Source organism: Diadema antillarum, unplaced genomic scaffold (genome assembly GCF_040938485.1).
Source record: "Diadema antillarum isolate AM-2024a unplaced genomic scaffold, OU_Dant_1.0 seq00000561_RagTag, whole genome shotgun sequence".
NCBI lineage: Eukaryota > Metazoa > Echinodermata > Echinoidea > Diadematoida > Diadematidae > Diadema > Diadema antillarum.
In genome coordinates, this window is record NW_027271500.1 from 1336685 (window position 1) to 1351446 (window position 14762).

Here is a 14762-nt window from a genome sequence, read left to right on the forward strand (position 1 = left end):
CAGTAATTTCAGTTTAGTGGTATGAAGGACACAATGAACTCTGCTACAATCCTACAGACACTGTTGGAGATTATCTCATAAATACTTCATCCACATAATCACAGGAATTCCTCTTTACACACCTGGATTAAAGGCCTGGCTCCACAAACGCCCTCCATGGGAAGGTCAAGGGCAAGTTAGAGGAAGATAACCACTCAGTTTAATCCCTGAAGGTGGTATATGCATAGGCAGGTCAAATGGAGAAAATAACCTACAGTCCCCTCCACTTCACCAGGACCTTCTCCAGCATTACAGTCTCCTGCAGAGTAGATCCCTTACAGTCTCTTCCATTTCACCAGGACCTCCTCCAGTGTTACTTAGACCCCGTTTACAGTGCGAGGCTCGGCTGCTGCTCGGTCCAGCCCCGCTTCAGCGTAAATGCGCAAAAGGCAAAATGCGAGGCCAAAATTGGCCTCGCATTTGGCCTCGCTCTGGAGGTGGCCTTTTCTCAGTGTAAACGCAAACTGGGCCAAATGCGCAGCCAAGTTTAGTCTGGCTTCCAAACCCTCTGCCTGTACTATTTCGCTGTTCAGGATATTAACCCCCTCAACGTCGAAAACTAGTATAGTTTAAGGTGGTTTTGTCCTGCAAAGGATTTTTTTCCTTCGGCAAAGGCCTTTGCCCGAACGGAATTCATTTGGCAAAGGGTCTGAAAACCAGACAATACCAAAGTGCATTTGTTTACAAGCAGAGCGCCACTATGACAACATTTTGAAAGGTTTGAATCAAAATCGCGGCCGAGCCCGGCAGTGTAAACGGACAAAATTGCGGGGCCCGGCCTCGCAATTGAGGCCGGGCTCGGCCACGGCTCGGCCCAGCCCCGCACTGTAAACGGGGTTTTACAGTCTCCCCTCAACCTATAACCAGATCAAAGAAGTAAGCTACTGTATATGGTCAGGTGACACAACATTTGCTCCTGCGACAATTTCTCCTGTCTTAGTTTCTCCAAGGACTTCAGTTCACAGTTTGTTTTTATTTGTTTGTTTTTCTTTACAATAAATCAGCTATGCTAGGAACATGAATGAAGGTGAAGTTGTACACACGCAAGTACTGCTGCAACATACATGTTGTGTATGACTTTGTTCATATTGTGTGTGCTCAAGAGTACACAGAAAATAGTGGAGAGAGATGAACAGAAGAGAGAGTGAATAGAAGCAAAGACAGAAGAACAGACCAACGGACAGACAGACATTACAGAGAGAAGGGAATCGAGATAACATTGCATGAACAAATCTATCAGCTCACTTATTCTTTGATAGCTTTATTAGTATGTTCTATAAAATATATACAGTACTCACCATTATCTTTCATGTGGGTCTCAATGATGAGTTTAGTCTCAGTTCCAGCTGCTGCTTGGTCTACCGGGAGATTCCCATCAATGTCGATTGCTGTTGGATCTGCTCCATTCTGCAAGAATTAAGTGATATGATAACAACAACAATAATAATGATATTAATGATAACAATAATGATAATAATAATAATAATAATAATAATAATAATAATAATAATAATAATAATAATAATAATAATAATAACAACAATAATAACAATAATAATAATAATGATAATAATAATAATAATGGTGATGATAATAATAATTATAATAATAAATAAATTATGATAATAATCACCACCATCATCATCATAACGATAATGCCATATTTATCCAGGGTATACAGCCTCTTCAGTGTTGCCACCGACTGCTCTACCTACCAGAGGGCCCTGCCATTATCATTACCCCAGCTTTGCCAGGTACCCACACCTGGCTTGAGAAGGTCATGGTTGGTAAAATCATCTTGTCCAAGGACCTAAGCACTGGGCAGGAATCAAACTTGGGTCCTCCAATTGGGAGTCAGGAGTCTAATGCACTATGTCACATAGCTCCCATATCAACACATGATCAAACTCTTCTTTGAGTAAATCTATCCATAGCCGCCAGATCCAAATGTCTTCCAAGAAGAAAACCCTCATTGTGTATCATGATAACATGCTCATTGTGTTTGTTCAATATTTCCAGGCAGAAAGTGAATGGTTTCAAGGGATGGTATAGCTTTGGTTGAGATGAGGGATTCAGGTTTTAACTTTCTGCAAGATGATTGGTAACCACTTATGAAAAATGTTAAAGAGCATACAATTTCTTAGAGGAATTCAGAGTTTATTTGATGAAAATTGGTTTTCAAATGGCTGATATCAAAAAACAAAGTAAAACAAAGTGGTCCCAATAAAAGCTGGACCCCACCTTTTATTAGTATCTCTTTCTTTTTGGATATGGCTTAGTATGTCTTTTGTTCTTTTTGTAATACAGTGTTCTAGCATTTTGTATTGCACTAATGTAACTATTTTCAGCTGTAAATCTTAGGATCGGCCCTAGAAAGACCAACGGTCTATGTTGATCTCACCACATACTGAAATAATTGTCTTCACATTGTATTTTGTCTCTTGCCAAATGTTATAGTACATTTTTCCTATATTGTTCCAATGTTCTATGTATAGTTTTTGTATTCTTTGTATCATACATTTTATCAGTTGTAGAAATAAAATGAAATGAAATGAAATGAAATGAAATACACAACACAACCTAGTTTGAGATAAAATGCAATGATATCATTTTTGGTGTGTGGTGCAAATACTGTTTTTAGATCATTGATTGCATTATGAGTGGCAATTACTAATACAGAAGGATGTTTGCACATTCTATTTCACTGCAAACTAGATCAGATGAATTGCTACGTCACAGGCCATTATGGAATGTCACAATAATTGTGGTGACATTGTGAATTTGAGGTATGACTTTCAAGCAGTCACTGCTTTATTGAAAAAAGGAATTGAAAAGTTGCTCCATGCAAGTATAGATTGTGTGTTTCCTGTATTACGGCAGCAAAGAAAATAGCACGCCACAAAGGAAACCTGCTCTGTAATGGAGATCTCAAGCTAACAAGTCATCCAGGCATCCAGTAAGTGGTTAATCAGGCTTCTAAGTATCCCCAAGGTCTTACGACTCCTTTCTCGTGTTTGTATAACGCAATGGTAATGCCCTGCACCCCTTATTTCGTTAAGGCGAACGAACGTCTCGCGCAGCTCGCAATCCCACGCGGTGCTTTCGCTTGCCTCTTTCGTCACAAGCTTAACGTGATAATGCACTTTGCTACGTCAAATGGCAAAAACACATGACTTTCTGAATACCTGAAACCAAGTTGCATTAAAGCCCCAGTGTCGTATTGGTGCAAATGGATTATTCTGGGGAAAAAAAAGGGGACAGGATTGTGCCCCAGCCCAATACCTGCGACATAAATTCTGATCATAATGTCCATATGAAATATTTACTGATGATAACTTTCTGAACAGATTTAGCTGTTGGGACAGTAGTGTCACAATAACAAATATTAGCCTTTTATTGTAAGCTCATAGAAGACATAAGGAAATTTGCAGTACATTTTTTTTTAATGATTTCCTAAAAAAGATATACATGAAATCTAAGGTGCAACTTTAACTTTCGATAATTCCATTGGGAATGTTCATCCAATGTTAGATCTTCCTGAAGTGTTTTCAGCATGATATGATTAAGTTGTACGACATTACATTGATTAGTTTCCCACAAAATTTGAATCTGCACAGTATGTATCATCAATCCTGTTCATCAAGAAAGGTTTATAGTTCATTGACAACTACAAAGTATGATGTCAGTATTATTATCTCAAATAAAACCATGCAAAATAAGTCATAATATCAGCTCTTAGATGACTAACTTACAGTGCATTTATTTACAAAGCAAAATGGAAGGGGAATGAGAGCTTGCACAGACAGGATTTGATAACTGTAAATGAATTGAGGGTTGCTTTTTTTCTGACTTATATCTTTAAAAAAGTACTAAATCCAAACAGGAAAGGTTGAGAAAAGGAGACCGGAATTTGCTTGGTGCTGTCGATAAGAAGTAGGGTAAGAAAATTTATCTTCATAAGTTGCAGGATTTCAATTGCAATGCTATGAAATAGCAATATCAATTAGTATATCAATTTCTGTGAAAATTGGAGAAAAGCCTGGCAAAATAAGACTGGCACAGTGTATTTGTGGAGTTCATGTAGCTTGAAGGCGTGATCAAACACAAGTTGGTACACGTCACTCAAAATCTCATTAAGTCTGCAAATGCGGATCATCATCTAAGTGCTGACTGATGCAATCTAGTTTCTTTCGACACAGGGTTTGAATCATATGAACCTGCCACCATATTACACTTTCATTTATCTTCACTCATTCGTGGCATTGTGTAACCAATACTCTTCAATCTATCTAGAGAGCCCCCGGACCAATTTGAAGTAGTCACCGGCACTTAACGAGGAGGACGCGGTGGACCTGACAGCCAAACTCACTCATTAGCACACAGCAGTCCCGTCTGAGTAGACAATTAAGTAATTGGTGAAAACGGAGCACACCACTGGGTTGGCACGGTTACGGCATTAATGGCAGTCTAATTCCATCTCCCAAGAGGTCAGAAGTAGTCCGCGCCTGCAGGACTTCCTTTTTAAATTTGCATGTTTAATTGATGCTGCTACTCTGTTGTTGTTTTTTTTCCAGGAGTGTGAAAATATACCCAAATGGGGAAAACTAACAAGAGAAACTGTCTAAAGACTGTAAGATTTTGGGTGTCCATTGTGTTCATATGAAATAGATTGTACATGTAAACCGTGGAGCAAGAATCCATGAGGGTGTAAGGTGTAGACTCATAGTTACAGCATATGTTGTACAAGGTTATAAAACAAATACTCCACTCTTATTTCACCAGCCAGTTTGTAGAATTTTATAATGTCCCTTGCTCAATGATTAGGTGATCCGAGTATCCTCTCGGATCACCTTCTGTTTCTGTACGGATTCTTTCTTCTTCTTCTTCTTCTTTTTCTTCTTATTTCTCCCCAAAAGTTGTGCGTCGATTAGCTCAGAAAGTCCTCTTCCTATCAATTTCAAACTTATACCATATATGTATCGTCTCCCAAAGACGGCAATCGAACTAAAATCCAAGTGATCAGTCGACTGTGACGTCACTATGACGTCATTATATGAAAACACATTCTCAATCATATCTCATTAATGGAATGGAATTTTTCAATGAAATTTACGTCACATACATTTCAAGTCAAGCGCATTCTACTCATATTTTCAAAATTCATCTATACCTTAAAACGTGCGCGTACGCGCGCGTTGAAATATTTGTATGCTCAAATCGAGCTCAAATTTTTTTTGCACACGTTTCAGACCATTTAGAGCATTTTTTGAAAAATTGAAAAAATTAGACGGACGCGTACGCGCGCGCGCATATACGCACGCACAGCTCATATGCAATATAAATTTCCCGTTTTTTCACACTTATCGGATGCCTGAAATGTCAAGGAATATTGCTACCAAGTTTCAAGTCAATCCGACTCAATATGACGTCATACGGGCCCGTCAAAGTTGAAATTACGCGCGCGCGTCAATGGCGATATACAGTGCAACAATGCAAAAAAAATGCCAATTTTAAATCCGATTTTACTCGTCAGGATGGACGGTGATCCCCCATTTTCTTTACATATTCTGAAAGCTGATGAGTTGTACATGTCATTTCATGGGTTGGCGATGCTGAAAAAATGATTAAAAGATATCAAATTTCTTAATAAAATAAAAAAAGTAAATTTTCAAAATGACGTCATCAAATTACAAGTTCACTCGAGCGTATCTCACTTATCCTTTGCTAATTTTCACCCAGATTTCAGTACTGTTGTATGTTGTAGCTTATGAAATGCTCTTTCATTAATATAAAAACAACATTTTGATTGGATGACGTTATTGCCTCGTAAAAATGGATTGAAAGTATCCTTGTAAGATTTGACCAGTTTACGTGTTATCTCTATGGGAGAGCAGTTTTTCTGGCAGTGAACATTGACATGACTATCTATTTCGAGCACTAGCTCACTAATGCTTCGGTGAATTTTACCAGATTTTAGTATGTTATAGCTGAGACTTTGGGCTATCGTAAGTGTGCTCTCCATTTTTTCATATGACGTCGGCATCACGTCGAAAAACTTGGTTGAAAATGGCACGCGGCTTCGATGCAGCGTCATTTTGCTTAATACACAGGGCCTATGGAGCATGAAATAGGTCATTGCATAGCGCATCCGACTCGTAATCCTAAGGTCCCTGGTTCGAGGCTCACCCCTGCCAATATTTTTTTTATATTTTTTTCAAACACTTTTTTTCTTCTTTTTCTTTAGTTAGTCTTAATCTCCCTTCCTAACTTTATCTTTCTCTGATTTGTTTATGCTTCTCCTTCAAATTTCTATAAAATAACATAATTTTTTCTTTATTTTTCTTTCTTTCTACTACTTTCTGGACAATCCATGAACAACAACAATGGCTATCAATCCCATATTTTAAAATAACAACTACTTGATCAGACACCATCTTGGGTATGTAAATAAGGGTCAAAGGTCATAAATGTTTTATCCTGTATCTTGGTGAATACCTGTCCTATCTTTCCCATATTTTGCACACCCAAAGACCATGTTACAAGGATCAGTTCACAAAATAACCACTTTTTGCTCAGATGTCATCTTGTCTGTGCAAATTGGGGTCAAAGGTCATATGTACTTCTTTCTTTATCTTCGTTATGACGTGTTATCTCTATGGGAGGGAATTTTTCTAGATGTGAAAATTGACATGATTGTGTTTATCGAGCACTAGCTCATTTATCCTTCGGTGAATTCCTCCCAGATTTTAACATGTTGTAGCTGAGACTTTGCGCTATAGCTAGTGTGCCCGTTGTTTTTCATACGAAGACAGAATCATGTCAAAAAACGTGGTTGAAATAAGCTTATCTCCGATGTATTGAGATATTTCTTTCTTTCTGCAACTTCCTTTGCAATAACTCAAGAAAAAAATACCCCATCACCCCCATATTTAGTATATATTTAGTTCATGTCACGTTCATTATTTCATAAAGCAACAACTACTTGATCGGACACCATCTTGGGTATTTGAATTAGGGTCAAAGATCATAAATGTATCATCTTGTATCTTGGTGAATACATGTCCTATCTTTCCCATATTTTGCACACGTAAATACCATGTTACAAGAATCATTTCATAAAATAATCACTTTTTGCTCAGACGCCATCTTGGGTGTGCAAAGTGAGGTCAAAGGTCAAATATACTTCATTCTGTATTTCCGTTAGTGTATACGGAATTCGGTACCAAAGATGGCAGGTCGAACTCCCTTTTCTAAATGAGAATCCAAACATCACACGGCCAATGTCCCATCAACACAGATGAAACCTGTATGGTCATGAATATTTGGATCAGGACTCAAATCATTGATTTCAGAAAAGATCGGATCACCTAATTTGTCAGTGTTGACAAATTCCGGGTCTAGTTAAGCTATGTCTTCATTAAAACTTTTTGGAGGATTACAGGAAAAGCAACACATAACTTGGAAGGGTAGAACTAAAAGGAGTTAAAGTATTCAAAATAATGAATGAATGGTATATACAATTGCAGGGTAGTTTTGTTTTCTTTCATAAAAAGGGGGTACATGTGTAACAACTTACAATAATCTTTAGTTAAAATTACTTCTGAGCAGAGGATCTGTATTGTTACACAAATATACATCAATGGACACACTACATTCCTTTTTCTTTTATGCATGTGTTCCAACACCATGGCAAGCCAAATATGACTTTGCTGAAATACTCGGGATAACGTCTTAGTCAAAGGCAAAGAAAATTCTAAAGTAATACAAGATACTTTGTGCACTACAACCAAAGTTACCCAAGGTAGTACAAAGCAGTTATGTACAAAGCAGTAGTACAAAGCATCATGACCACTGAGATGATTTCAGTTAACTCTTTATGTGCCACGTTCGCACGTCCAACTCAGTCGACAGCGTGCCAACTTCGCATATTCTGCTCAAACCCACAAACCCGCTCAAACCGATCGATAAATTGCCAAATGCCGCAGTACAATGAAAGCTTTTCTCGCGCTTCCATTCGTCTCACATATAGCTTGCATTTTTATGTGGTGATTGACTATCAAGCGGTGTTCCCTACTAGATTTGCGTGTAAATTCTAACTTTCTGTCACTGTTTTGTGATGTGTGCAAAATTTATGCCTTTACAGTAATGTAGCTACTAGTCATTTCAAACAAAAATAATCATCGATTTATCAAACAATTTTCATCAAAGCAAAGCTTCGCATTTTCTCTACAACTTTGCTCACTACCTGTCCAGCTTAACAGAAATCTAAATAGAAGTTACATAGATTGGAAAACAGAATATTTTCTTAAAGCATGACGTTGGTGTCTCAGAATAATGTGGCACACAGGCGGTTTCCACCATGGCACATAAAGAGTTAACTGAACTGCAGAAACAACAACATGACATTTCACACACACTGCAACAAAATATAATTGGCAAACAGGTGAAATGATGTGATTTGATGTCGTGATAGGATGCAACTCACATTCAACAGCAGCTGAACAATCTCGGTGGAGTCGCAGGCACAGGCCGAGTGGAGCGGGGTCCACAGGTCATCATCCTTTCTGTTGGTGTCCGCACCTCGCTGCACCAGTATCTCGGCAACGGAGAGGTTGTCGTCCATGCAGCACTGCATCAAGGAGCAAAGACATATTGAGGATGACCTTCACGACTCAACAAAGATCTTTTCTTTTTCTTTTTCTTTTTTTTTTTACAGTTCTGTAGGTACAGTTTGCGCATCTTTGGAAGAAAACATGAATTCTTGACACGAGGCAATAATTTTCAAGCCAGCAAGATTGAGCCTTATTCAGGTTCAAGTGCTGTGATTTAATAATTCCGTGTGAACAGCAAGTTCGCAAAATAACATACATGTCAATTCAAACCAGAAAGATTTGTTGCGAATAAAAATAATCTAATTTCTTAACCCGTTGAGGACGAGTCCCGAGTATACTCAGGCAGGCGTCTATGGGAAATGCGTGTTGTAGCAAAATAAAACCGTCCTCAATGGGTTAAGATAGGACTAAGGACATATTATGCATTTGTACCCAGACATACATACATACATACATATATACATACATACTTACTTACATAATATATGCATAGATATATATATATATATATATATATATATATATATATATATATATATATATACACTGGGCATACAAACTTACATCCTCAGACATTTATGTGTAAAATCATAAGCATTAAAATGAATAAATCTTCTGCCTGCATGAAACATGATATTCTCGTGTAGATACAAAAAACAAACAGCAATAAATATCTTACTTCACCACATTGATAAAGAAGTTCTTGCTCATTAACAGCTGACATCTCCATTTATGAAAAATCATTGAATTGGTCTTTCGTTTCACTGAAACTTTTCTACATCTATATTGCAAATCTAATCAAGAGCGTGAGTCATACCCTCCAATACCATGATTACGAGCTCAAACAACTTGTTGCCTCTGTCAATCTGCATTTTATGTGTTAGCTCTATTCATTCACACAACTCTTGTGTGTTATTCTTTCAAGATGTACAGGCCATCATGAATCTAATACTGAACATGAGTTGCTCTCCTTCGTATTACAATGTTCACGACCTCAGCATCGACCGTTTTTTGTTTGTTTGTTTTTTCATCATATATTTCTGATGATGTCTGATTCATTTGTAATACTTCTACACATGGGTCTTTCATAAGTCATTTAAAACAACTGCTCATCAAAAATGCTAATATCTAGAGTCAGTTCTTCCCTTCAAAATAGCAATGGCTCAGAACTGAAGCTCCATCAACATATTTCTCCTTGAATTAGTTTTCACTGAATTATGTTTTACCCGTCTGTCTTATTCTTCCAATAAAACATATAGACATAAAAATCACTCATCTTTTCACTTGCTGTATTACTAAAAGACATTGCTTCATAAGTCGCTGGACACTGATATCCATCGTGCAACTCTTATACAGGAAAATTCCATTCAAATTTCATTAATTTCTTATTTTCTGATTTGTCGTGATAGAAAAGAAGATCATGTGCAACCTGCTGCAATGGTTTTGAATACATAAATGTATTCTGCCTTTTAATATTACTGAAACTATTCCAGTTTTTTTGCAGGGAAATTCATCCTAAATATACAGGCAAATTCAGTGACTGCAGAAGTATCAGTGAAGACATCAGTGCTTATTTATGTATGTGTGTGTGAATCTACACAGGTCTTTATTCTTCAGAAAAGAGAAGATAACAAGTTGCTGTGATAACAGTAATCAATTTTGGATGTGTGAGTAAAGGTGACATGTAACTACCCAATGTAAAGAACTTGATAACTGCACAATCAGAGGTATACAGTTGGTATACTGTTCGTACTCATGCATAATAACATTACATCCTTAGTTTGCACTACACGACTAATCTTCTCTTGATGTGTTTCCCCCCCCCCCCCCCCCCCCCACACACACACACACCTTCTTCTCTCTTCATCAGGGTAGGGAAACCTGGCAGGTTGCCTTGGCAACAAAAGAAAGAAATGAGGTACTTTGCCGAGTTGTACTAAAAATCAATAATGCTTCAAAGAAGGTTGCTTTCTTTCTCTCCTTCTCTTTCCACTATGAACACGAATTAATCCTCATTCCAATGCAAAGAAATTGAAGGGCATCTTGGCTAAAGTTGTTCAAGAGAATTACACATGCAATAAGCATGATTGTTTTGCTGGAGATGGACTTGTAGAAAAAAAACACTGAAAACCAGACAATGCTTACAAAAGCGATGGACTCTGCAATTTGCATTAGATTGAAGACATCTTGTGTATCAATTATATGTTATACCTGCATGTCAGTCATATCATGGATGGCATGTTCACATGTGCTTATGGACATTTTTGCTGTTTTCTGCTGATGTAAGTTTTAATCAATGAATTGACACATAGTCATTGGTATTGTCAAAACTTACATATGTACCCTTCTACTGGATTTGGTTGTTAGTTGTACCCAGGGTAAAACTGACCATGGTACATTTAACAAACACATGCAACAAAAGGTTTATTTTTGCCATAAAGTACGTAATAATTGCTTACATGAAAACTTAGTGAAGATTTGAAAAATAGGCCACCCCTATTTAAAGAGATACAAAAAATGATTTGTCAAGTTCCTTTTTTTCACAGATCATAGAGATGGCGTAGTTAAATTTTTTGAAATATAGATAGTAGTGACATATATTTCCAAACTTCCCCTTTCATGGCACTTTAATTCAAAGAGTGACTTATACCATGAAACTGAATTAATCACACGTGAACTTACCTGATGCAAGAGGGTGACTCCATTTTCAGAAGATGTATTTGGGTCACCATTTTGGTCGAGAAGAGTGAGAACTGTGTACAAAGAAAAATTGAATGATCATACAATTGAAATTCATGCTGTTTTTAAGAAGATTGCAACACAATTAGATCTGAATGAAACTGATGAAGTCATGTATATCCCAGTCTTGATTAATCACTGCCTTCTGTTTTTGGAATACTGTAAAATTCATTAATCTGCATGCCTTTTATGGCTTGAAATCATATTTGTAACATTTCTGTAATCATTTCTGTAATGTTTCTCAATGCAAAAAAAGCGTCTACGAAATGTGAAGAAACAGATTTAGCTTCTTCATAAGTCCAACACTAAGGACAGTAATTGCAATTTGCTTTCCTGATTAAAAATTGGCATGATACACACTGTAACTTTTTAAACAATTTAGCATCAAGTATACTGCACATAACCACTTGTCAATATAGACTGTAAAATCATGATAGTCCTATTAACAAACATGTATATTTTCCAAATTGTTGTATTTTCAAATTGTAAATTCATTAAACCATGGAAGGGAATTGGAGCTCTTGGCTACATCTTGATCATAAATAAAACAGAAATGCATCTGCTGAAACTGCCGCCATACCATTATTGGTAATCATCTCCCAATATTCAGTTCAATTCAAATCAACTTTAGCTTAATTTTTCAACAAAACATAACATAGACTTCACTTTTTTGAGTGTGACAAAAGAATTATGTCAATGACACATTGTGATACAGACAGAGTTCACAAAATGACAGTAAAACATTCTAACGTATCATTATAGTAAAGAAACATTGTAAAGAATCAACGAGGAAAACAGTTATAAATGCATAGTATGACAAATGGAAAATCTGGAAAAATATTGATGCAAAACAGAACATCAATGCAAAACACAAACAAAAGCAAATAATTAGGCATGCAATTATTCTGAGAAATTCATGATTAATGCACTCACAACGTTGGCATTATCAATTAACCCATTCAGGACGGGTTGATTTTGCTCCAACACACATTTCCATAGACACCTGCTCGAGTATACTAGTCCTCAATGGGTTAACATGTACATTCAGATTTGGTGTTAAGCCCATTCATCCATCCATTAGTAGATGAAGTCAAATACGCAATCATTCATGCATTCATTCATTTATTCATTTACTCATTCATTCATTCATTCATTCATTCATTTCATCCATTTAATTTTCACTTGAAAAATCATTTGATCAATCAGACTCAGAATTGGAGCCATGCAGTGATACATCAATCCATCAATCCCTTTCTTACTTAATTCTTCCTCTGCTTGATCAACCAATTTGTTGAGCAGACAGTCATTCATTTATTCCATCCATCCATCTCTCCATCCATCCACCAATCAATCAATCATCAATCAGTCAGTCAATCAATCAATCAATCAATCAATCAGTCAACCAATGACTAATCAATTAATAATCTAATCTGCCTGTCATTCATTCAATCAGGTAATCAATAATCAATCAAGTAAGTGATTACTCAACCATTATCATGTTCTATACATCAATGAGGAATAAATCAAATTCATGATAATTTACCAATCAATACAATCTGTATGTTGACCAATTAGATGACATTAGTGATCCATTTACTTTTCTAGCTTTCAGGCTAGATAAGTGTATTTCACACATTATCTCTTCTCACCTGCATTGAAGACAACAGCAACAACATCAACAACTCACCAACTGATGTAGAATGATCCTTAGACTCCACAGAACAGTCCACTGTGATGTGATGGGACCTGTTTGCATTGCTAGCCTTACAGGAACAATTCATGGTCCCCTGTGGGATATCTTGTAAGAGTCTGTCACAGACAACTAATCATGACCACTTTTTAAAAAACACTCCACCGGTTGCTGTTCTTCTCAAACTCCATATTCGCAGGAAATATTCCTGTCATCACAGAAATGTGAACTTTCTAGTCTGTTTCTTGTATTGCAGTGAATAAATGCCATGGCAATTTCAGAAACGAATACCAAGTCTTCAACAGCTACAGCCAGTAGGTTCACTTAGGTAGGCAACACATATTCCATATTGATTAATAGTTTGCTGTTCTCAATCTGTGAGCAGGTACAATACTGGTGTGCATTTGCTAGCAAGCTGGCAAGTTTTTGCAAAACAGGAACATCGATCGATCGGTATGCACTCAAAACTTGTAGAATTCTGCCTCTGTCCCTGTGATATTTGCAATTAGTTAGCTGTAGTCTCTCGCATCCCTGCACTTTCTCCCAACCAACCTGTTATCACACTCCACTGCTTCGATCATCAATTCTCGAAGACCGCCTACGAACAGTGCTCCTGGAAGAAAAGAAGACTTGATGTGAAAGCCACTCGAGACGTCACGAAGGCCTTTGAAACACTGCCATGCATAACGCAAAGGTCACTCATTTTTCCATGGGAAAAAAGATCGAATGACATTACGGTCAGAAGCGCGGTTCCCGGTATAAATCCCAGAAAGAGGTCATTCCCACAGGGGATGAAATTGTGTAATTTTGGTGAATATTGGTTAAATTTCTTTGGACTGTCTGGTGTGTTTCTTCCACAGGAAGTCACAGCTTCTCAGATACCATCAATAAGAAACTAGAAAGCATAGTGCCACATTGCACAGAAGTTGTTGAATGGGGGGGGGGGGGGTAGATGTAGCATTGTAGTAAGGGCGATGGACATGCTCCCCAAAAAAGCCTCCCCTCTAAGAAAAAGACAAAGGCAAACAATCAGAAACACTTAGACAAACAAGAAGTTATTACTTCTACAAATTTAGAGACAAATTGGTAACTCTTTACACGGAGTATGTGTTGAGCAGCTTTGCTTTTAATTTTGCAGACAAATATGGATAAATTTTCTTTTTTTTTCAATGAAAACATTTCTTCAGACCAGTTCCTAGTATATTATGATAACAGTAATATGTTTTTGTGTTTCCTCCTCAGTGGATACATTTTTGTCTTTGGTTATTGAAAATATTTGAGAACCATGAAAATGTGAAATTTTGCGTTCAAAACAAATGGAGAGCTGTTCAACACCTTGATTGAGTTGCCAATTTGTCTAACTCTCTGACCTTTAACAATTCATATCTTATTTCTAGGTGTTTAATATTTGTTTCCCAAATATTCTTTTCTGATTTACTTTTTTTTGTATCACACAAAGCAAAATTATATCAGGATGGTATTTCCCTTTACCACAGACACTGAATTCAAAGAAGTCACCAGTGGTAACGACAGTCGTAAGGCAAAATGGTATTGATTTGCGCTCTCCTAATTGGCATGCTTGAATCAGCAAGTCCCTCTTTGGTTTCTGCTTGATTAAAGAAGCCAAACCTTGGCTGAAAATGTTTGAGAGAAGGCACACAGAGAATAAAAAAAGACAACAA

At 37.1% G+C, this 14762-nt stretch overlaps 1 protein-coding gene across 1 annotated transcript in view; it reads right to left on the reverse strand.

Annotated features, from left to right (window-relative positions):
- The window catches only part of LOC139735009 (unconventional myosin-XVI-like), a 188753-nt gene that overhangs the window by 146240 nt on the left and 27751 nt on the right, over positions 1-14762 (reverse strand). Inside the window, exons 4-6 of the mRNA XM_071645783.1 lie at positions 11334-11404; positions 8525-8668; positions 1338-1446 (exon numbers count right to left, since the gene is read on the reverse strand). Of these exons, the coding sequence (XP_071501884.1) occupies positions 1338-1446; positions 8525-8668; positions 11334-11404 (324 nt within the window). The remainder of the gene's footprint in view (positions 1-1337; positions 1447-8524; positions 8669-11333; positions 11405-14762) is intronic.